This window comes from Osmia bicornis, chromosome 2, assembly GCF_907164935.1.
Source record: "Osmia bicornis bicornis chromosome 2, iOsmBic2.1, whole genome shotgun sequence".
NCBI lineage: Eukaryota > Metazoa > Arthropoda > Insecta > Hymenoptera > Megachilidae > Osmia > Osmia bicornis.
In genome coordinates, this window is record NC_060217.1 from 7,892,789 (window position 1) to 7,918,376 (window position 25,588).

The 25,588-nt window shown below is 34.3% G+C and overlaps 1 protein-coding gene across 10 annotated transcripts in view; it reads right to left on the bottom strand.

The window, feature by feature from the left end:
• Positions 1–25,588, bottom strand: part of LOC114875658 (rap1 GTPase-activating protein 1-like) — a 143,018-nt gene that overhangs the window by 39,019 nt on the left and 78,411 nt on the right. For 9 of the 10 annotated variants that reach the window (XM_029186189.2, XM_046290167.1, XM_029186197.2 and 6 more), the window contains 2 exons: positions 19,380–19,485; positions 18,480–18,572 (listed from right to left, as the gene is read on the bottom strand). In XM_029186189.2, the coding sequence (XP_029042022.1) occupies positions 18,480–18,572; positions 19,380–19,485 (199 nt within the window). Of the gene's footprint in view, positions 1–8,379; positions 9,265–18,479; positions 18,573–19,379; positions 19,486–25,588 lie in introns of those variants that run through there. The other variant, XM_029186201.2, reaches the window with a different exon arrangement.

Below are 25,588 nucleotides of genomic sequence, written 5' to 3' on the forward strand. Positions count from 1 at the left end.
CAAAAAACTGATTTGTAAATTTACTAAAAAGTTGACTAAAAATGTCTATATAAGGGTTTCATCGATAATCTTAATACAAAATGGATGATTGATAATTATAACGATCAATAAGCAAATTTGAATTATGTAAAAGCTGGCACAAATTATTGACGACATAAAAGTACCCTAAGATAATATTTATTCTACACGAATTTAAAGCTTAAGGTCTACTAAAAATGACCTTATTAATATCTTCAAAATTAGCATTCAGAGAATTCCCTATTTTCCCCATTTTCTCTCTAGAGAGGACTTCTATGCTCGGTGCTGTGCACACGCATCAGAAGAGAAGCTGAGTGTGGGTATAGGTGCGAAATGGGTTAAAGGGTAATATAGCGTATCGATTTTCTCGTGGTGCGATAGGTCGCACACGATAGCGAGAACTCGATTCTGGTCTAGGATGGATCGATTTTTCGTCGTTTAGTCGGATAGGAAAGCAGACTGTCTGGCAGCTGCGATACCTTTGCACCTGGCTGTCTATACGGCGAGCAGACGTGTCGTTACCTCGTAAAACTTACGAAAAATCTCTCATCTGGAGCAGCAACACGCGCCTCCACCTTGGCTTCGGGCCTTATACGTCAAAATAGAAAAATAAAAAAAAAACGGGAAATGCAGCCGTACGAACAGCTGTGCGGCCCCTTTTGCGAGCTGCCTTTTAAAACGAAGTCGAGGCAACCATACGTGCGACCGGCTTTTACGGATATACCGAGCACTTCTCTTCCATACTGGTGTTCCGTACTTTGAGGAACTCAACGTTAAACGCTTTGTCCCCACGAACTTCGTAACAGATCTATGTTCTATGTTTCTGTACTCCTTATATCTAAAAAGATGCTGAAAATGAGTATCTTAACCTTCGGACGGCGGACCATCGATTTCGTCGCGATTCAGAACAATGCAATCTTTAATATCTAAACACTGATAAATTATTATATCAGTATCGCACCACCTAAAAAGTTCCCATATCTGATTAATTGACGACCGATTTGAAAAATTCATTCAATTCAGAGACTCTAAATTGAAAATTAGAAAACAAATAATTTAGAATTTAATGTCAGGATAGAAGAAGAATTACTAATGTCAACCCTGCCAAAAGTAGATATCCATACATCTAATGGTTCGCTAATGATGAATATATTGATCATTCCTGGGCACTCCAAGAAGTTTTCTCTGAAAAATAAACGAGCATTGTTTTCAAAAGAAAAAGTTTCAATTTCATTCAACTCTCTTGTTTAATTACTTTGAATCGGTGTAAATAAAGGTTGAATAACGCAATACACAGAGGCCCCAGAGAAGTTTAAAGAGTTAAACAAAGTTTATTCTTTTCAAAGTACAACACTTTTATCCTGACCTACAGAAGTGGCAACTTCGTATGAAAAAACCTAATACAAAGAACGAAACAATCAAACGGGATGTAAAAAACGTACCAACATGTAAAGCAACGATGCAACCTTTAGAGTACCCTTCAACCTTTAGCAATCGTAATAATTTGAACTCTGTGTATACTGTTTATAGAACTGCTTTTTCATATTTTCCACAAATTCTATTATGAATTTTTTGTATTCAAATTTGTTAATGAAAATATGTAAGCAAAGTTATATTTTTAATATAACCATGAAGAGAGCCCCAATTTTAATTTAGTTTTGTATTTCATTATGCAAAATTTTGTTTGCATTATTCTTGGTCTCAATGTGTAATTCTACGTGTCCTGCATTTAATTTGGAAATTCTCTGAAAATAGCTCAGATTGGGCTTCTATTGTTCTTCAACCCAGCCGTACAATTCCAAGACGAATTCCTTTCTAATAATAGTAATCAAGTACCCAGGTTCCGATCAAATTCGAAACGATTACAGCAGCCAAGTTTTCACAACGAAACCAGCAGTTTTGCAATCTAAATTACGACAATTTTTTAATGAATCGTTGAGAAATAGGAAAGTATGAATAGCGCTTTCGCAGCCACGGAGCCGGCTGCAAGGCGAACGGTGCGGGCTTCGAATCTTTTTCCATGCGCATGCAAATGAAGAAATTTCAACGGCCGAATCCAGTTGTAGCTATTTACGAGTCACAAATGTTTTCTCGAGGCATTGAAGACTATCCCGGCATACGAAAGTATGTTCTATCCAGCATTTTCATGAAAAGCAAATTTGAAAGTGAATAGAACGCCAACGGAAAATGCATTCGTGTAATGCAGACAGGACGAAAAACAAACTGGAGGACTTTATAGAAAATCGAATGAACAGGCCAGAGGTGCAAATTGTACGTGGGAATCTCGTTCATTCATTTCTGAACGAAGAAAACATCCAATTTGAGGAGAATCAACAAAATATCACTTAACGCTTTGAAATTGAGGATTTTATAACAAATGTTTAAAAATTGGTAGAAAAATTAAATTTTGATACTTAATTATGGAAAATTGCATTCATGTTATATTTATTATACTTTCATTTCAGGATTTGTCTTTGGAGAACACTACAGATCACCAGTAATCTCTGACACTCAATGTCTTAATTATTAAAAATTTTAAATAATCTTCTATTACCTTATTAAATTTTACAAAATTGCAAAATAAATTCCTTTACATCTACCAACTGGATAAAATGGTACTTAAATAAAGGTACGAAAATATGCGTTAATCATCTGAAAGAAATTAAACAAACCGCGTGGATGTCGTTCGAACAAATGAAATGGAATTAAAAACGGAAATTTCTTTGCACAAGAAATTGGTCGTAAACTGCTAACGAACGAGCTAACGGAGGATCGTTCTTGTGGACGGACCAGAAAGGAAACCAGAACTTAAAGTGGTATACGCACACGAGTACTCGCATTGAGACAAAGCTATAACGCAGCGTCTGCGAAGGAAGATTGTTAGCTAAATTACAGACAAGCTATTATGTAAATTATTATCGATCTCAGTGTTATGGTAATGCGAAGTGGGCAGAACCAATGAATCATGCAATCGGGGAATTGACTATTTCGAGGACATGACGAGTTCTCTGTCACGAAGTTTCAATTGTAGAGAGATGCAATTTTTTATGCAAAATTCTATAATGTTTTTTGAAAAAATTACAAATTTTAAAATGCGAATATTCAAAAAATGTAAGAATCTTCAAAATTATCAAAAATATTTATGTTGGTCGCATTTATTTTTTATTAAATCAATAAATAAACAATTCTTTATTATAAGTGGATTTTCTGCCGTTTTTTATTACACAAGCCACTCGTTGCAGCACTTGAGCTTCGAATCACTCTACATTATCGTCGATGACACTAAACGGAGATATCAGACACTAATCATTGATAAAGTGATTATCGATGTAGCACGTGCAGTATAAATTAGCAAACACTCTGTATCGAGTGTTGTTTATCACTGAACGGAATAATGCGTTTAACACTACGCACCGGAAACCTGCATATTAATAGGCTATTAATTATTCACTAAAAACTAATTAATACACCTTTGATTAGTACCGATTCATCTATAATTTATTGACGAGTTGAAATAATCGAAGTTAGTTATGGGAGTTATAATTAAGGGAAAATTGGAAACAAGTGAAAGTGAAAGAAATTTAATGATAGAGTAATTATAGATGGCTTAAAACAGTGATTCTCAATCTTTTTTTTTTAAACGAAAATGGTGGATACCGTCCTTCTCTTTAGGCATTCCCGAGGAAAGTGACGATTAATAATTAAAAAAAATATTATTTTGTTTCCAAATCACTTTTAACCTTTTCGCTACTAATGGTGATTGAAGTCACCCAATGTATATGTTATCTCTATGGTTGTCGATTTCTTGTATTTTATTTCCCTTATTTTATATTACCTTTTTTTTTTTTTTTTTTAATTTTTTAAGTGCATTTGCGTTAGGAATTTTGGGAACTCCTCCTTCTCCTATATTACCATTTTCCATCGGAAAGCCTACTTTCCTCGATACTGTAAGTCCTACGCCTTCGATTCACTTATTACATAAAGAAATCATGTTCTATTCGAATGTACTTGCTCCCTATCTCTTGGTACTCTGCATGTAGATCGTTCAAAGTTTGTCACATTTTATGTCTTCGAAACCGATTTCTCAACAATTCCTGTGTTACGACAGCTCACGTTGCTTTCAAGGTATAACAAGTTTACGTAAACTGCAAACCCGTTCAATGTAAAGACATAAGGATACTTGAGAAATGGATGGAATATCGTAAAATGGAAGAAAACTACTGTTATAAATGAGTTATGCATTTCAAACAAATTTTATAATAAATAATATTTCACTCTTTGAGATCTAAGTATGCCTACTGGAGACAAATTCAATATTTATCTTTATTCTATTAAAAATAATTTGGAAAAATAAGTAAACTTTACGCGAATAATAATATAAATTTAAAAAATTCAACTTTTTTTCCACAAATCAATTCCAATGCTTTTTTTAAACATATCACGTCAAAAATAAATAAGAAATTGTAAAGAAAAGTTATGATATGTCACAGGTGTCTCTAGAACGTGAAAGATTAAAATTTAAATTGCTCTACTGTAATAGAGCAAAATATATCAATGTTAAAGAACAAAAGCCTGTAGATCATCGGAGAAACATTAACGTCGATGAAGTCATCGAAGAGAACAGCCTGGTGATGAATGGCATTGTTTGTAATTAACGAAACGGATTACATCGCTTCATTAACAGAATGAAATATGTGCACGTTCGAAAACCTCAATTATCAATACGACTTATAATTACATGGTTCATTATCAGTGTTTCAATAAATCGATTTAAATCAAATTACAGAAAAAAATTCTTTTTATTTTGCCTATTAGAAATTTAATTTTAGAAAATATTTTTATTGCTTAACAATTTCCTGTGTTACACAACTACCTCCACAGAATTTGATCGAAACACAATAGAAAATATTTGATCAAAAAATATGAGAGAGTAAAATATTGTTTTAAAAATGTATACCGTTAGAAGAAAATAAAACAACTTTCCGTTCCAACGTATGGACTCGTTTGTGAATAAAGAACTGTCATTTGAAAACTGAATTTATTACTTCACAGAGTTATCGGCTTTGCAATGTTAATTCTTTCTGTCTGCTGCGTAGATTATATCTCGTACCGTACGTGTCAAATGTTAATTATTAAATACCGTACTTTTATCATTAATCATATTTGCTTTTAACTAAAATATTCTATAACACGTTTTAAACAATACTTTTGTGCGCTTTGGTCAGAAAAAAAATCAAGATTCGTTACTGTACATCCGAACATTCCCAATTATCCGAAGGAACGTAAACATCGGGTCAATTTGAACGCGACTAAAAGGCGAAACAAGTGGAACTGGTGCAAGTGGCCGCTATACAATACGATTATCGGTAGGATCAAGCACGACGAGGCAGCATCGGCACCGTACACTCTGCTAATAAGTCGTCGTTTCGAAGACCTTTAAACGGGCATTCATTCGACGACAAGTGTAATTCTTGCCAATCAGACCCAGTTCGTCTTCGGCAAGAATTAAACTCCCTGTCGTCGAACACGTGCTGGTGAATCGTTAAGAGAGAGCCTTTAACTCGCCGGTCAGCCAAGACACCCCTCGGATAATTATACCGGGTGTTTAAAAAGAAGAAGGAATTCAGAACTTTAACCACGAATAAAATGCAAATAACCAAATCTATCACAAATTCTATGGAATAAAATTTAACCCAAATATTGGGTACCTTACCGAAGAGATAATTTCCATTTCTTTTTTAATTATTAATTAAAATTAGCACCGGAACTAACAAAGAGATCAAAATAACTAATAAGGAATAAAATAACAATAACAAATCTTTTGAAAGATGGAATTATTACTTCTTTTAATTTAAATTAATAATACTGTGTGCAAGCTTAAGAACGCTCCATCCCCAAAGGGTTAAAGAAAAGGAAAGCTTATTTACTACAGTGGCACCCTGTAACTTTTCGCAGCACTGCGTCCAGTGAAAGGGTAAAAATTTAAGTCGTTTCTTTTTTTCTTTGTAACGACCTGTATACGCGTATAGATTTCCACCGACCGGGTATATACGAGTATCTCGCGTACACGTAAGCAGCCAGTCGGCCGGTCATGGGAAAATAGGACTTTTTAAAGCGTCTCGCAGCGCAGAACGATGGAGTAACGGGTTGTTAGAGGAAAATTACCACGAAGCCGATCTTTGTGGTTACAGTTACCGCGCGCTCGTTTCTTGGCATTGCTCCTCTCCTTTCCGAGCTCCTTCCACCTTCGTCCCTTTCTTTTGTCTCACCGATGCATCTCGGTCCCTCGGTTGCAGCTGAAAAGCTTGCGTGCAAAAAGTGTAACAACGCGAGACGTTACTCCGCTTCTCCGCGACGACGTTGTACACGCACGAAAACGAAACACGCGGAAGCAATCGACGCGTACAGCTACGGGAATTAAAATCGCGGGCATGCACAACCGTCCCGGTATGTGCGAGCAAGTTGCAAAGTTGTTACGCGTCCTGGTTAACCAATCGGGTTGCGTTTACCGGTTTCAACAATGCCGATCGATCGACATACAGCGCAGGTAGTATTTCTGTAATACTGTTTGTACTGTGTGTACGTCTCGTGCAACTGGGCCAACTTATGCTTCGAAAATGATAGAATATATTAAAAAATTTCATTAGGCGAGATTAAATGGCACAGGAAGTGGAGGCGTTCTCAACACTTTGGAGTTAAAAAGCATTAAGGTGCTTAGGTCGAAAATTGATCAGTTCGAAAGATATTTTAGGGAGAACTAGGCTCTCCCTGTATCTCCCTAAGATAACTTTTAAACTAATCAATTTTTCATCCAATCCATCCATTTTTGTAGACAATTAAAAAATGCTTCGATTCATGTATAGCAAAGTACAAAATTCCATTTAAAAAGACAAAAACGAGTAAGAACTCTCGAAGTTTTATTGAAATTTTCTACTTTGTTATACACAAATCGTGGCGTATTTTAATAGTGTAAAGTCACTGCAGCGACTATCTTTCAAATTATCACTGTATAAAGATTTCTAATGTTACGAGAAAGTTTGTTCTGTGAAATCGCCGGTCTAACGTACATCGTTCGTGGACAATTGCACTTCCGATCTAAGGATGTCATATGGAACTAAGAAAGTAAGTACGCATGGAATTATGGAAACTTAAGTTTCTGCATTTCGATGACTCATTGTTCCGATTTCTATAGACATCTGATTATGAATAAGTTACAGGAAACGGTGGAGATGTAGACGCGACATTGTACAAGAGAAATTGCTACAATTAATTAAAAGTGGCCGCAGGTGTACAGTCGTGGAATTTTCTTGTTTCGTTGAAACTAAGCTATTTCGGTAAGATCGCGTGGAACTCGTGAGCACGTTATGTTTCGACGGTAACTTGTACCTCTGCCAAACGACGAACAATTTCGAGGAGTTTAATTCTGCCAGATGTTCCCCTGATGTTTTTGTTAGGAATGTTGAAGGTCTCATTGTCAGTGCTGCGATTTGTTCGCGAGAAATGGGTAAACATTGAAGAAGGTAAAATTGTAATTACGAAATTTTCCAAATGTAAATATGTGCGAAACGTTCAAATTTCAACATAATTGAAATATAAAAATGTTACTTAAATATATTCTCAATACAATTCGAATTTGATTAAGGAGACGAATCTACGAATTTATCAAATTCGAAATATATGAAATTTACACTGAACCCCATGTTAATAATACTTGAATTTGAGTCAATTTTTATTTATTTTATCCAATTTAGTAAACACAGTATAATTAATTTGGAATAAAATTTACAGTAGATTAAGTGACAATTTTGAATAATAATAATGTTAAAATAAAGAACACTGTAAATTTTATTTATAAATTAACTACACTATATTCATAAAATTGTAACACATAAAGCATAGGAAATAAATGCAAATACTTTGATCTATGAGTTTGTAAAGTGAAAGCTTCTAAAAAGGAGTAATACTTTCACATATCCCTAGCACATAAGTACCACTTCACGATGATAATTTCAACGAACAATTTTCTCATGAAGCATATGTTCCATTCATAAAACGAATGGTTACTGGTAAGCTATACAATATTTTCCTTTCATGGATCTACATCTGTCTATCACAAAAACTATGTCCGTTTAAATCTGATTGAACGACGATAACTGATCCCCAATCCCCTTCGAAAAAATCCACTCTAATCCCAACCAATGATGGCATAAGAGGGAAAGTAGAACGAACAATAAGAAAGAGGAATAAACATTTATGCCGGCGTACTTAATATTTTTAGATAACATTCGTGTATAACGATAAAATGATAAAGTATAATTATCGAATGACTGCAGTGTTTTTGAGAGCGCGGGAAAAACTCACCTGTGATATAAGTTCCGGCAATGTGTGCGTGTGCGCATGCGCATGGTTACTGTGTCCTGTCGAAGACCGTTCAGTGTTTGGCCGTTGTTGTTGTTGCTGTTGCCGGAGGTCGGCATCCGATCTGAGCTCCAGCCTCCACCTCAATACACCCATCATAACCGCCTATTGTATCCTTAATTCACTTTCAAACTTAAAAACACGTATCCTCTTATTGTCCGCACTACGGGGAACCAGTTCGATCCCAACGCTCCGACCTAACCTAACGCCAGTGTCCTGTTGCACCCTTTACAGTTACTACGTTAATCCTCGAAACGCTAGTCACCTCAATATCCGCGATAGGTAACCGAATCTCGTATTTGCACGGATGATTGTTTACAAAAATTCAAACCGATCATACAGAAATATTTCCTACACTCGTTTTCCCTTTAAACGAAAAACGCGCGGGAAGAAAGTTCTTCCAATGCACAAGTATATCCCTTTCTCTGCAGGTTTTTCGATTAACGCATAACTACTTCCATGTTCGTTGACATTATTAACATATATCCCACTCGATCTTGACTCACTTCGATCGTACGATTATTCGTCTTATCACTGTTCACTGTCATTCTCACAGTACGATTCGATCGGGCAATTGTACCGAGGACAAAACCGTATATCGCGTTTAACGGTGCGGTTACTTTTTCTTCACTGTTCTAGCTTTTCTGTTCGTCGCCCACGTTTCGATCAGCCGAGCGAGGTCAGAATAGAAAGTGTTTACACCGTGGGCGCGTTCGACAGACAGGATCGTGTATACGCGTACACACATACGAATCAAATAGACGTGACAGAACGAACGCGTACGACTTCAGCTACGTAGAAGTGCAGGAGCGCGACTGGCATCGGGAGACCGTACGGTTCGAGGCTTGCCTCGTCTGCCGTCTCTCCTTCCCTGCTGCGGACTCCTCCCCCCCCGTCGCCCTCGCCGCACCCCGGGGCCCCATCACTTGAACGTCCTGCTGTTCTTAAAACTCCCACCATCCTGCTGTCGTGCCGTGAACAAACGTTGCCATGGTCGCCATCGAGCGCGTAAACTCGATTCCACGCGAACTTCGATCATTCTTTTTTGTTCCTTTGCACCAGATTAACGATCAATCGATCCGTTCGAGACATTTTCAAATTAGTTCTCTTTTTCATTGTTTCCCGGGAAAAAATTGTTATTTACAGGTTGACCGCTATGGTAAAAACAGCTGGATATAGTAAAGCAAGCTGTACGATGGTTCCATTTTTTAATTAAAAATTTTCATTTGTGATTTTATGCAATTATCATTTAAAATTCTTTTTAATTTCCTATCCTTCAGTTATTTGGTTATATTTAACTAGTAATGTCGATCATTAGTGATCTTATGGTGGTGAAAATGTTAATCCATGGAAGAGAGAAAATTATTAAAAGTTATGGGATCATGTTTTTCTTTTGTATTTTTAATAAGAATAATATAAATTATTGGAAAATCTGTGTAGTAAACTTCATATGCTTTTCTTGAGCAAAATTTTAAAGTTTCAAAAAGGGGTTGATCCACTGCGTTGATCGATATGTGTGAAATTTCATTGAATGTACTAATGAAATTTAATTTAATGAACAATTTAATCATAATGTCGTGGTTATTACTTCAAAATTGTAGGTTATTATATTAAATTAAATTGCTCGCATACTTTCTCAAAACTGAAATAAAACCGAAGCGTCGTGGTTTATGGATCGTGTCTTAACGGTTTTTTAACGATTTAATCTTTACGCTGAAGCGATTTCTTGAATTTCTCAAATGGCGGGGATTATAATTTTATGCGAACGGCCCGAACAGAAAGTAACGCATTATTAAGTAATCTGTTGTTATTAAGCATAGAAATGAATTCTTTATTACTGATTTCACACAATCGGTGCAGTCGTTTGAAACAAAATATTTTCGCACTCTGTTTGAAGCGATGATATCAGCATTTACAATATGCTAATACAAAATAATTTTAATAAAAATAATGTATTTACCATTATATTTGATAAACAACATATTCGATGTTGCACATTCTTATCGACTATTTAAATAAAAAAAAAAACAATTGACGTCACTAAAGTAACTGCTTACTAATGAAAGTAAAGGTCACAATTTTTCAAATAATTTCAAATCAATCCTAAACAATAATAAAGCACTAAAAAGTGTCTTAAGATTTTTGCAAGATTCAAATCTTATTTTGCAATCAATCGATCTTCTGTTTAAATTCTCGTCAGACTAATACTAATACATATTTGACATTTAAAAGGAGATCGAGGAGAAACGTTGTAAATTAAAAACTAGGGTAAGTACTTTCTTTTGAAATCATCAATCAAGTTCAAAAAGATTGAATATCAAGAGTAAAAAATATCAAATCTTATTAATTAGATATTCCATTAGAGATAATCAAATGTGATTTATGTACGTTAGAACTATAGTACATTTTAGCAGCACTGCCCGGGTTTTTATTAATAATAATGATTATCGATCGGTAGATTGCATGTGCACCTGATTTAAAAGGTTCACTTGAAAACTTTCGTTGCTGCTATGTAAATATATACTTCGAAATGGTATTTCTATTTTTAATAAATAATATAAAAATCTCTAAATTAATTATATATATAAATAAATAAATAACTGAATAAATTACATATATTTGTTAAATTATTTAACTATCCACATCTTCTGCATTTGACATATAATCTAAACACCAAAAGAGTTAATCATTTCTTAACGATATTTATTATCAACATGTCAAATTATCGATAACGTGATCCAGCATCCTCTAGTTCTACAACTTTCGAGGGAGATGTTATATGCAGAGGTTGATATGCACATAAATTTCACAATATTCTCGATGACTTCATTATGTTCACCGGCTGTTGACTTTTCATCAAGACCATTGAACGTTTCAATATTTACGCGGCTGAAATTTTCTCGGTATCGGGAAGCGGTTATAAAACAGCATAACGAAGGAAAACAAAAGGCCGAGGCGACATCTGCTGCGTTTCGAAACGTCCGATTATTAATTTTACGTTATAATTGCATTCAAGCACCCTTGTCTGAATCCCTGAAACACTCGAACACGAAATTCCTTCCGCGAGGGAAATAATCCCCCGAGGATGCTTTTGTTCGGCAACCATCGACCGTGTAAGCTCGATCCTTTCTCCCCTTTGATATTTCCCAACGATCGAAAGATTCACCTTGTTTACCCGCTTTTGTTATTCGCGTTATGCGTAAAAGTTTGGCGAATCAATACAACGATATTTACACGAGCTAAGTTGCATCGATCATTGTTTTTGTTCCTGTAATTTGTTCGCGTTAAGATTGGGATGCTTTTATTACTGGCACTGACAGAAATGAAGACTATTTGCTCAATGATAAAAGTGAGAAAAATAAGATTCTTAAAGAAGAAAATACTGCATTCCATTTTATAATTATCCTTTTTAACTTATTAGGTCACGAATAATCTTCAAATGAATTGTTAATATATTCAAATGTCATCAAATTTTTCAAGTGAAACATTAGATTGTTGAAAACACAAATATTGCATTCCATTTTATAATTATTCCTTACAACTTATTAAGTCCCGAGTAATTTAAAGAATTAAACAATCTATTAAAATACTTAATATTGTGCTAATACAATTTTTCAAGTAAAGATTATAAAATATTTCATTAATTCACGAATTGACTTCCATAAGCCATAAGTGCTATTTTCAGTTGCTGTTATCTCATCATATTATGCCTTTCAACGCCTTTTAATTTTAATAACATTCGATTCGCTACAATCTAATGCATCTCAAATTCACCAACGACTTCGTATCCTTTTATGATCTTGTTTCGAGTTTCATAACTGATGGAGAGCGTGGCACGTAGCCCTTTGAGGGGCTAATCCGAGGCCAGCCTGAATTCTTTCATGTACGGAGAGTAATGACAGGTGGAGGAAGGTGAAACCAAGAGGAAACAGACTGTCGTGGTAGCGAGAGGAGCGGATGTCATTTCGTGGTCGACTTATTTCGTTGCCAGTAGGTAGGCTTCCCATTCCTTTGTGTCCACCTCTTTCATTATTTTACCCAACTTCCTGCGGCCGAAAACGACCAGGTTCTTCTGCCACGAGCCTCTAGCGATGCGTTCCCACCTCCTCTAACCATTTCCATGGGCCCCCTTTCACCGCCATCTTACATATACACGATTTCATTCGTGGACTCTTTGAAAACGTTAACCTTGTTCCATTCTTAACGAATACCCTCCAAGTCAAAGACTTGAGCAACGAACTAAACTCGTGTCTCGATACGTGGGTCGACACTTTCTTTATTTCCGAGGAACGTCAAAGTTTTTCAGGAAATAATTGATTCCAAATCAATCAACTGAAATTTTCTCGTGATTTATGAAAATAAATGGAGTTTTAATAATGATTTAATAAAATAGACATTGATATACAGAGTGTTCCGTACAAATGAGACAAGCTAGAACAATAGAAAGAAAAGAATGTCACGAGAAAAAATGAAATGGCGTCGAATAGAGCATCGCGTGATGCATATGTTGACACCGGAAGTGGAAGCGTTTCAAAGATTTCAAGGTCGCCCTCATTATTTTAAATGGAACTATATATTTTTATATAAGCCATCTGAAGCGTATTTTTATTTTCGATAAAAACGAATTGAGGCACTTGGATCGAAAATTAAATAATTAAAGAGATATCTTAGGAAAAGACCACTAGGCTCTCCCTGTCTCTCCCTAAGATAACTTCTGAACTAATCAATTTCGACCCAAGTATTTCAGCAATTTTTTGTAGAGAATAACAAGATGCAGTGATCGGTGTCAAAGAAAATACAAAATTTCTCCCCAAAAAAATTTTCAAAATTGAAAGCACCTGTCTCTCCCTAAGATATTTTTCGAAATATTCAATTTTCGACCCAATTACCTTCATACTTTTTTAAAGAGAATTAAGAAACGCTTCGATTGATGTATAACAAAGTGCTCAATTTCATTTAAAAAAATTGTATTTGAATACCTTTTTCTCGTCTCTTTCTCACGATCTTTCTAAACTACTGAAGTTGATTGTTCTATGTTTTAAGAGTAATTCCTGGACTTCCGGTATTATTCGGACGACGTGACTTTTTATGGAGAACATTAAAGAGCACTTCGCGGTTTACTGTTGACACAGCAATCACGAAATTGTGTAATTTAGATAAGCCGTATGTGAAACAGTACTACTATCTTCATTGTGACAGTACTCATTCACACGTCTCGGCTTTAGTACTAAAAGAGAAACTGAACGACCTCAATTAGAAGAACTATCTTGGACGCATCGCATTCGTCAGATTTATTTCTGATTTTCTACGGTTTCAACAACAGATCCCAAACAATAGATGCGATAAAATAGAGAAATAATCTTCGAAAACAAAAGATTTTCCGATTTAATGTGCGTAAGGAAAAGCGGGAAAGGAAAGAAATAAGAGAACGAACGCACTGGGCTCGCAATTTTTCTGTAATTAAATATTAGAATGTAATTTTTAATCCCTTGCACACGACTGCTACTGTTATGGCAACATATGTAATTTATTAATGGAACTCTGATATTTTAGAAAAATTTTTAGAAATTATATAAGTAACTTCTTTCATTATAGTTGCATCTGGTTGATAAAATGATAGTTTTCTTTATTTTAATTCCTAGCTTTTGCAAAATTTCCAGCTTTCAGTTTACTTTAAAATTAGCAGTCTTTACGAAAATAAAAAAGAAATTGTTGAAGATATTGATTCTGCTATTTGCTATTTGCACTTCCAATTCTCAATTCACGACTTCTCGCTATCGCAACATCGACTTTCAGTTGACCAACTGCTATAATTATAAAGACAAATATCGTGTACCGAGCATTCGTGTACTCAATGAAATTTTAAAGTTCACGCGTTCTTCAGAATGAAAGTTTCAAAGGAAAGTTCTTTAATTCTGATTTATCTCTGTACCAGATACTCTGGATTTATTTCCTCGCGTGGAATATAAATTTTATCAAAATTCAAAAACATTGCCTTTTTGTTTAATGGTACACGTAGCGGTAAAGGTACGTTTCTGTACCTGTGAGAAAAAGAATTTTCGTTTTATGACGATTCAACGTAAAATAGAAATGTTTCTTGTAACTCCGTTGACGTAACAGAGAATGTTCTTAAATTATACATTCGAAAAACGTGTACCTACCCGGCTGCATGTTTAATTTGAAAAGAATGTTTCTCAACTTCTGTCTCATTTTGCTGCAGGTTTTATGTTTATTTTATGACGCGTCTCCGTGTTTCTTTAACAGGACAAACCGAGTATAACTGCTTTTACTACATCTGTCAATTGCAATAATTTTCAAAAATTATTTTCAATCGGTATTTTCCTGTTTAAAATAAAGTTATATAATATAATATAGTATAATGCGAAATTAGTGATTTTCAGATTGCAATTAGTATCTGATAAAATAAATAGAAATTAAGCGAAGAATAACAGTATAAAACGTTAAATATTAAAATCAAGTTGTTGAGTACAATTTGTAAATTATTTATTACTTAATTATTTTTACTTGTTAATGAAAATGATATTACATCAATATAGTAAGCACTTTACTGTATATTGTGTAAGAATTATTAATAATAAATATAGTAAGTACTTGATTCCATAATAGATGAAGTAACGTAAAGAAAATTCTCGAGTAACTGGTTCGTTTCTTACGTTTTATCGGTAACTATAATAGTGATTTCGTAAAGTGCTCAAAGCGTAACGATGTCAAGTTCGGCTTCTGTTTCGCGCTAGTTTCGGGGTCGTTCCCACGCGAAACAGGCGGATACAATAACCTGTTGTATACCGTGAACGTCGCCAAACACGAATCTCCGATCTTCACGGGTCGCGAGCAGACAGAAATCAGAAAATATCTTCCCGGCCATTCGGTTAAAGTCATACCATGACGACCGGTAGTGGCGGTTCAACCGACACTTCCGGTGCGCGTACCTGCACGGCCGGAAGCCCGTTCCTCCCCCTTACATCCTGAGAATCGTGTATGCATCTTCTTTCGCCAATAACAATGACCCGCATTTCCAACTTTATGGCCACACGGTTTCCCGCAAACGATAAAGAAGAAAAATAACTCGACTGTTAATTGCATTTCGGTCACGTTCTAATGCGGAAGCGTTAAATGAACGCGAAATTTTCAGAGCACAGTAATAGAAAAAGGTGAATAAGAGTGTTATGGCTATTTATTGCATGAAACGACATAGTTGTTTATGATTTTGCTTTTCTAATGTCGAACGCCGTTATAATATTATATTTAAGTATGATATATTATAAAACAAAATTATAGAATTTATTTATTTGAAAAAGTATAGTTGCTAAAGGCAGTTGAAGACATACAGCTAACACATATATTTAGATCAAATTAAGCAACAGAATAATTTTAGTTCAATTTTAAAAACTATGGTAGATATTTCTGTTATAGAAACATGCATAGCATCAAACTTTAATATTTGTTTTTCAATTCTGTATCAAAGGGCGCTTTAGAAACAGTACACCTGCCATCTAACGGTACGCGCAGAAATAAATGAAATAGAAAAACTCATTTTCTTTAAAATTAAATGATTTTTGAGCTTCATTTGTGTGCAAACAGAAAATTATATGATCATAACACAACTCAAACAATGGGATCACAACAAACCTAAAGCGTTAAAGTGAAAATTTAAAAAATTGAGTTCGACGGAGAAAGAAATGCTACAACCATCTAGCGGTAGATCCTTCAAACTAACGAAGCCATATTTTATTTCTATTTTGTCTACTTGATTCAGTTCATAGAATCTTCCTGGGCAATAGTATGTCTTAAATAAAAATATTAAAATACATTTGACACGCTAAAAATAATTGAAGTTGATAAAAATGTATGGTACCGATAATAGAGCTCTGTAATTTCTTAGTGTTTTAAAAATGTGGCGCTGCAGTCGCATCTACTTTATCGACCACGAATTATGCAATCAATTCTTTTCAGTTATTCATTTTCTCGTATTCAATGATCAGTGATACCGTTAACCGAATTACATTCTAGCTATAGAACGTTTTATCAGTATAAATGAAACTAAAAAGTCACTTGTTCTGTGGAAAAATTTTCTGTTCTCTTATTTTGGTGGTTGACCGTCAGATGGCAGAGGAGGTAGTGTTCCCAATGCGTGTTAGCCTCAATTGATATAGTAGAGTGTGACATGAAAATGGTAAAGGGCTCTAAAACTCCAGTTATCGTATAACAAACAAATTTTAGAGTAAACTATACCGATTTTGGCATTTTCAACTTTAGTAAGGATTGATAAGAATTACACCTTAATTTCTTTCCCACCTGGTGGATAGGATCCACCTGGTGACACTTGTAAATTCAAAATTTGATTAATATCTTTTTAATTGACAACTGGAAAAGCTTGCTAATGACCCAGACTTAAACGAATCACTGTACATAGTTATAATAAAAACTGCTAAATAATCGAAACGACTTGATTTTCCCAAGAATAAATCATAGGATCCTCGCGAATTTAAGTTTCTCACGACATCATTGCAGCACGTGTTGTGCACATGAATTCGTACATTTGGATGCCACGTGAAGAAATGGCAAAAAACAATCCTACTCCGGATGGTCGCGTTAAAAAAAGATAAAAAATGAAATTCGTATCCTGAGCTGCAGAAAGTAGATTTGTACCACTTTGAAATTCATGGCTTCAATTCTCCTCCACACTTCCATTCACCTTACCGCAAACAATAACTCACCCTATGCTACGTTCTCCGCCACAATCCATCAATGATCTCGAAGACCCATTCAAAGACTATTTCCATTTCTACCAAGTCATAAGCCGTCCAATCATCCAATTTCTGCTATCGTTGACAAACAATATCGTCAATCGTTGGAATCGAATCGATTAGCAGAGCAAAGGTGATCATACGATAAATGAATTCAGCGATCGTTTCCTGTCACGTCGACCCTTGACTTAGAACAGTTTAGCACGTGACTGGCAAGATTCTCCCCCTCGAAACCGGCGAACCGAACATTTTACACACGAAGAAAAGAGCAGCTTACGATACTGATTGAAATTCAAGCAGCGCGTGTCGAAACGATTCGTCCTAAAGGTTTTTGCTACTAGCACCGTGGATGATGATGTCCATTTATCTTCGAGTCATTCAAGGCGGACAGTTTCAGACTTGCCTTGCACGTGGACCGTATCCGGACAAGTAAGAGATGATATATTTATTAAATGGAAGCATCCTAATCAATTACGTCGACTATTATTTTGTCTAATTCTTGTAAATCGAAAAATTATATCTCAGTATATTCCACACCCTTTGACTACTTTAGAAGGAAACCATGATATATTTTTAAAATTACAATTTTGCAATTTTTTACATAATTGAAATTATTTTCAATGCCTATATCGATTTTGGTAAAATAGTAAATTATTAGTGAAAGGATCAATAATTTTTAATAGCATCTAACGTGTTAGATGCTATTACTCTAAATTGCAAATAATAAAATTATAAAACTCTCGGTCTGGGAAAACATGAAAACCTTAAAATTTAGCTAGAAATTATAACACATTTAGTAGACAGTAGCAGAAGGTAATTTTCGACTATTCGAACCTTCTCTGAAATTTCTAATCAGACACGATGGCTTAATGAGATTACTGTTTCGCTGCGAGGTGCATTCTGAAAAAGCTTTTAACCTACGTTAAAATTTTCTCTTTTGAATAAAAGGTTTCTATAAAAAATATGGCTTTCCTTTCTGCTAAAATTTTTACCGACTAGTTTTATATTTTAGTTGATTCGAAGCAAGTATAGAGACATGATATTAAAATAAATTGGTAGGTTTGATAACGATTTTACGAGCTTGTAAACTGATCATCACAGTAAATGTCAACGTCCAAGGGGGTGAAAGAAAGAGGTCTGAGATGTATACGGGTGCCGGTATCCCGTTAACGTCAATTCTTTTACTGGTGCCCTTTAAAATTTCTCGGGAACACGAATTCGATCCAACAAAATAGAAGATAGAACGGCTTGTACTGCGATATACATATTTCTTACCTGAGAAAAATACGGTGGTAGAACGCATCGTTGATCATCGAGACGTGAACTCTGCACCCTTTCCAGCAATTCGAATAAATCTTGCGTAGTACTCTGCAACAAAGAGGCGGATTATTTCGTAATAATTCTTCAACTGTAGTTTCTGCGATAGAAATTACGGTATTATGTGTTACTTTGCAAGGACGTTGCAATATCTTTAAAATTGATAGAGATATAAATGCAAAAAAATAGAATAAAATAAAAATGGAATCTCATGCAGAGAGATTCGCAAAAGTTAAATTAACACTTTATCCTTCGGCAATTTGTATACGCTATTATAATTCTAATTAAATCTCGAGAAAAGGGACTGTTCATTCAACTTTTATTACTTTTCCTTCAGCTTTGTTTTATTTCCATTGAACGTTATTGAGAGAAAAATTAATTTTAATTTATCACAATTAATACATGAACTATATCTTGACCTACGGATAAGATATTAAATTTTGGAATAACTTAAAGTTCATACAAGTTAGTGTCACGAATCGTTCATTTTTAGTTATTAACCTTTCGGGAGGCGCAGGTAAAATGTCAAGTGACGTTATCCCTTGATAAGTGGCCATTGATTATACTTCCCGTTATAATTGTGAAATGCAGGTACAACGTGATGTGCATGAATGAAGCTACCGATTACAAAAATATGTAACAATGCGTGTAAAATAACACAAGAACACAGTAATAAAATTCATTTTGAATAGAAGATTCAATAATACAAATGAATATAATATTATAGTATCTAACAATGATACAAAGTGTACTATACATTTTCATTTGAACTTTTTTGTTTTATTTTACAAGTACCATCTACCCTTAAAATATTCAACCCTCTTTTTAACAACTCTGTATACATTTATAATTTCTTACCTTTATTTTTTCTTGATTGGTACCTTGAACATCTTGTCTCTCATCCTCCAGCGCGGCACGCCGGGATTCAGCCTCACAATACACGGATTGTTCCAGTTGCTGTCTCCTGAAAATAAGAAAAATACTAATTAGAATATAATTCTAAATATCAGAATAATCAAAATTGATCTATATGAATAAAATCATCAAGATACCTACAATTCCATAAGTTTCATATCATAATAATAATAATAATAATTATAGTACAGTAGACTCTTGTTATATTGCCACGTGAGCAATTTGACGTTTACATGGATTTTAAAGAATACTAATGCCATCCTCCTCTCTCCATCACAGTCTATGAAAATGATACATTTTTATCTCTCCCATCCTCTTCAAATGAGAATTTGGAAGCTTGACAAATTTTTCACTCCTACATTCTCGACAATATAACGAGAGTCTACTGTATTTTAAATTGCAATAATTAAATTCCACATAGTTTATAATATAAAAATGTATCCTTAAATTTAATGGTAAGAATTAGTAATTTCTCAACAAATGCTAAATAAAATTTTCAGATATAATTCCATCAATAATTTTTATTAGGTATATCAAAGAATATAAAATAAAATTTAATTTTATGAAAATCGATACTCTACGATTTAAAATTTAGAGCACACCGCCATTCAACTTTTTTTATCTGAATGCTACTCTATTTTTGACGCTCTTCATCATCTGCTATCGCAACGTATTGAACGATTTAAATTGAAAACAAGCTGAAGCGAAGTCTCAAGGAGCAGATGGGTCGATAGAGACTTTTCTTAGCGTTCTCGAGAAAGTCGTGAAGATCACCTAATTCGATGCTCCCCCATGAAGGTTCGATCGTCTGAAACAAACGCACATCTGGCGGCAGCTGCTAACTTTTCGACCAATGATCACGATCGCATCTTGACGTCTAACTTTTCGTCTAGTTGAGGTCAGCAATCTATACAATATTGATCACCTGGACTCTATAGTATATTAACTCTTTCTAGAAAAAGTTACCATAATTTTTATGCAACAAAATCTCCATTGATAGTCGTATAATATTACAAGTTATATGTTCCAAAATTTTAGACCAAAATATTATTTTTAATTTTGAAATAAATCATTAAGATTCAGTAACGTGACTATAAAAAGATAACAGAGTAATTTTTCACACGTTAATTACAATTTATTAATTAGTATTTTTATTATTTGGTATAAATAAGAATATAAAATTGCGAAAATCAGAGATTTCGTGAAATATAAAATTATCAACATATTAAAAATAAATGCAAAATTCATCAAAATATATTACCAATATTTCATTACAAAATAAATAATGAATATGAATTGTGCAATACGTATTGCAAATAAAATGGCATATCATTCTTGAATAATACGTTTCATAAAAACTGCTATACATAATATAAAATTGATTAATTCCTATATTGTACCGTCATTGTAGTGATACAATTCTGTTCGACTCTCTTCATAAAGAACTTCGTATTATACAACAGCGGAGAATCAAACGAATGTTTCGATTTTATCATTCGAAGTGGTTGTTCGCCACCTCATCTCGACAAAAAGACGGGAAGAAAGAATAATCAGGGTGGTGCACGATGAATTCATGCAACTCATCCGACCGTTCAAATACAATCGATGGATTCACGTTCTGTCAATCGATCGATCGATCCTTCGTGTCCTCGTTGTTTCATAATACCATTGTGAGAGATAAAGGAAGAACCGTCCTTTCAATCGCAGAGAAAGGAGAGTTGTGTGACAGTAATTTAAATAATCTGACTCCGTAGGAGATTCGTACCGGCGTGTCTCGTAATTGCTTTTCATTTCCTTATCAATTCGATTACGACATAAACTTAGGTCGAATTAGGACCCTAGTAATGCCATCTGCTTATTTTCTAATCTGTTGCCTATCATCCCGTCTTACCTACTTTGTATCAATTTCACTGGATTATAGGACTTATAAGTATTTTTCAAAAATACTAGTCCCTCATTTGCCATATCTACTTATTTTCGTATACTATTTCAGCCTACTGAAAATGTCACTTCACCCTTTATTGATTACGTTAGAAGTTAACGGGTTGGAAATAAAAATTATTACTATAATAATAATAATTCTTGCAGTTAAAAATATTCAAATTCTAAGCTTGGATTTGCCACAAAAAATTATCAAAGAGTGAAAGACAAGGGTCCAAAATGACCCTTGGTTAACCCATACTTAATCTATAGACCATAGGTGCCAATATTGCTCTGATTCTTCCCTTCTCATATTTAAAATTTTCAGTAATTATTTTCCTAATTAGAATCACAAATAATGAGCAATGAAATAACTTTCATTTAAACAATTTGTTATTTCACTAAAATAAATCATAAGATTAAATAGAATGATAAGAAAAGTTGAAAATAGAAATTAATTTATTTTTTTGCTAGTGAATTTAAAGTTCAAAATACTGAAAATTTTGTTAAATAAGAGAACAAGATGGTCGGTAGAGATTAGGTTGGATATCCACAGGGGATTTAGAGATTCAATAACAACGGGAACACGATGTAGCCAGCGGTTGGACATTGCGAAAGAAGGTCGAACCAGCGAGAAAGCGGACAACCAAGCCAGTCTACCTCGACAAGGCAAATCGGCGAGCTTCTAAAACGAACCGCAATCTTTCTGCGACTGGCATTTATCGTCGTATCTGTCGATAATCGCGCATTCCGCTTCGTCGAACGCCATAAAGGATCGACGGTGTTGTTCGAATCGCGGGTTATCCTTCGACGGATCCTGAAAGGACTAGGTTACAAGCAAAAATTCAATTTCTCTAAGTGCAACGTTATTTTATAAATGGCAAATTAGACTTTACTAATTAATTAATTAATTACTATCTGCCTTGTTAATATTTCAATTTTTTCAACTAACTCCATGAAGAAAGCAGCGATTTTAATTTAATTTAATTTTCCAAATCTTACATTGTTCTTTGAAAAATTATCTATTTAATTTTAGATTAATATCCTTGTATACGTATCATAAGTTGAGGTCATAATTGATCTAAGCTCCGCTGTTAATCTCACTTGTAGTTCATAATTAAATTAAAATGAAGATAATTGAAAATCGCAAGAATTAACAGAAAACTTGTTAAATACACTTAATAATTTGATGTTTATTCATTACAACCGCAATGATTACAACCATAAAAGCTTTTGTCGTATACTTCTAACAGCCAGAGTTTACAGAATGTTAGGAGCACTCAAGGAAATTGCTCTGAAATCAACCGGAGTGGTATCAAGTTTGCATCACTAAAGTAAACCGCGATACCTACTTGCGAAATATCGGAAACGATTACCTATCCTCAATGAAAATTCCAGGTAGTGTTATCATTAAATCGTTATCGTAACCTTCCGCTGTCGCATGAATACGAAATCAGACCTCGACAGGATGAAACGTGCAAAAAGAAGACTTTACACGTACTTCGCTCGATTTAAAAAAAAAAACCTACTCGCTCGGTACTTGGTAATGAGAAACACTTGCTCGTCGATTCGTAAAAATGTCAAAGCTTCTTATGATCTGTAAAACGAAGGAAAAATAGAGGGAACGTTTCATTGTTGTGATCGTTGATGACTTAATTTCTGGAATTATCCGGCTCGTAACGAGCGCACGATATGCATCGGTGCATAATGCTCGCATCCCGTCGATGTAGAAAAGCTGTCGGCAATTAGTTTGGAATCACGATGTACCAGTTAAGCGAGACGGATGAACAGCGACCAACATGTTCCCGATGCAGCACGTCGGACTCGTCGAGAGCGACATCGATCAGAAACGAGCATCGGTAATAACAGTCGTTAGACGGATAGTGAAACTAATCAAAACGCGACAAGGGATACAGTTACGATACCGATCGTTGATCGATTCAACCGATACTTTCGTATCGTCGATGCATCGGACACGATTATTCGTGCATTGTGTACCTAGACTCTGAGCAATTTCTGTTTTCGGTGCAATATCGCCTTTGCAACCAGCCACGCTAATCCTATGCGATTTAAATCTTTTATTTTTATGAGAAAGAGTTATAGAGATTGATTTGATGGAAATATGTATTGATGTATTGAATTTCAAAACGAACGAAATAAATTATACCCAAAAGCTGCTCCAAACTTCATTAACATTCAGATTTTGGTCATAAGCATTTTAATTAGCCATGCTGTCATTTAGAAAGTTAAAATTGATCACCAATATTAATGATCTTTGTTTTAGAACTGATAAATTACAATAAGTATTTCTTTCTATTTCCCACTTGTCAGTTTGAAATTAATGTTTGTAGTTTCATTGACATGCTGAAAATGACAGCGTTACGCAACACCGTTTAAAAGTAAAGTAGTTATTTAAATTTAAAATGTGAAAGAAACCAGTAGTTTCTCAGTGAGAAGGCAAGTTACATTGGACTCGTAAAGGAAACACCAACTGTGTGCGCCATGATTCCCTGGGGTCAGTCTTTTCATTTATTGATTCGCAAGTAAATTCAATTTGAAACCACAATTGGAATGCAACACGTGTTTTACATGTATATGAAATTCAGATAACTGCACCAATTGCAATATTGATTTTAACAAAATGAGTAGGTGTGTTCATCCGAGTCATATTTCAATTATAAATTTTAATTTGAACAAATAACAACGTGCATTTTGCAAAATTACGAATTCTACATTTAAAAAAATGAATTTTATTTTGATAAATATCTCATTCGCGAAATAAGAATATTCCTCTGTTTATTAACATGCTCACTGGCATGATGTATCATTCATATGAGTGAAATTGTAATTTCTATAAGAATCCAGCAAACCATATTACTAATGAAACCTTTGTGTAATTATTTTTATTAAACCTTAAACTTCAAAATAATATATCACAAGTATCATTTTCTGAAACTTTTCTGTCATGAAACCGTGTTAGATTTCGTATATGTATTTCAAAATCATTCATGGTTTCCTGTAATTGGCAATCACCCATTTTATATAAAAAATATGAATGAAACATTTGTGTAATTATTTTTGTAAAACCTTAATCTTTAAATTAATAATACATACATAAGTGTTAATGAAATATTTTCATGTTATGAAACCATGTGAATTTTTCAATGTATGATTTACAACAACCTGATACAATATTGTGACGTCTAAATGCAAGTCGCATAAATAATTAATACGTCTACTTGAGCGGAAGGCAATTTGTTAATTTCCAAATGGGTTACAACCTCAAGGAACTTGGTCTTTATCGTGCTGTCTATCGATAATCGCGCATTCCTTTTCGTCGGCTACCGTAAAAAGAGCGGCGTGCCTAGGTGCCACGGTATTTCGTGGCACGTTAGTGTTATGCGGTTGTAAATTGAATTACCCTGGACTAAATTTTGCATCTTATCTCGAGTAAATTCTCTCCTCAATTAAGGTGTGCCGTTTGTGCCTCTGATATACACTGGTGCGTGAAATTTCAAAATTCTTTCGCTTTTTGTTACCTCGTTCAGAGAATACTTTATACTTGTTGACCTAATTGTTCAAACGGAAGCTGATTTCTATTCATACAATATTTTCTGCAGGTTTCTTAAATTGCATTAGTAAACATGGAATTAAAAATATGAAATTTTCATCCAACAAGCTTAATTCAGTTCCTCTGTGAGTTTAGTGAATTATAATTGGTTCTGCATTTAACAGGACTGATTTTGTATAAAGATACATTTTTTTTAAATTTTAATTAATTTACAATAAATTAATGCAAGGATTATTGAAGTAAATTTCCAATAATTTATTACTCTCATTAATATTAAATATTACCAAATATTGATATCATTTGATATTTTGCATAAAAAATGCAATATTAATGTTACTTGAAATTAAACAAAAAAATGTATTTCTTTTAAATTCCTATGAAAGATCCTATTTTGCATTTTTACTCAAAAGTAACCCATCATTTTTGACGATTCAACCCCATAAACCAAAGTATAAAAATGATTTCTCAAACAGATACGGTGCACACATCCGGAAGCTGCAAACATTTTCAACCACATCCGACTGGAAAAAGAAGGGGAGCATTCACAACGAGACTACGAGATGACACTGGTTCTCATAGGAATCGGGTTTCTACGGGAGCTGCACGTGCTGTCGCATGGTGAAATAAAAGGACGGGTCCAATTAAACGAGTTAATTTAATA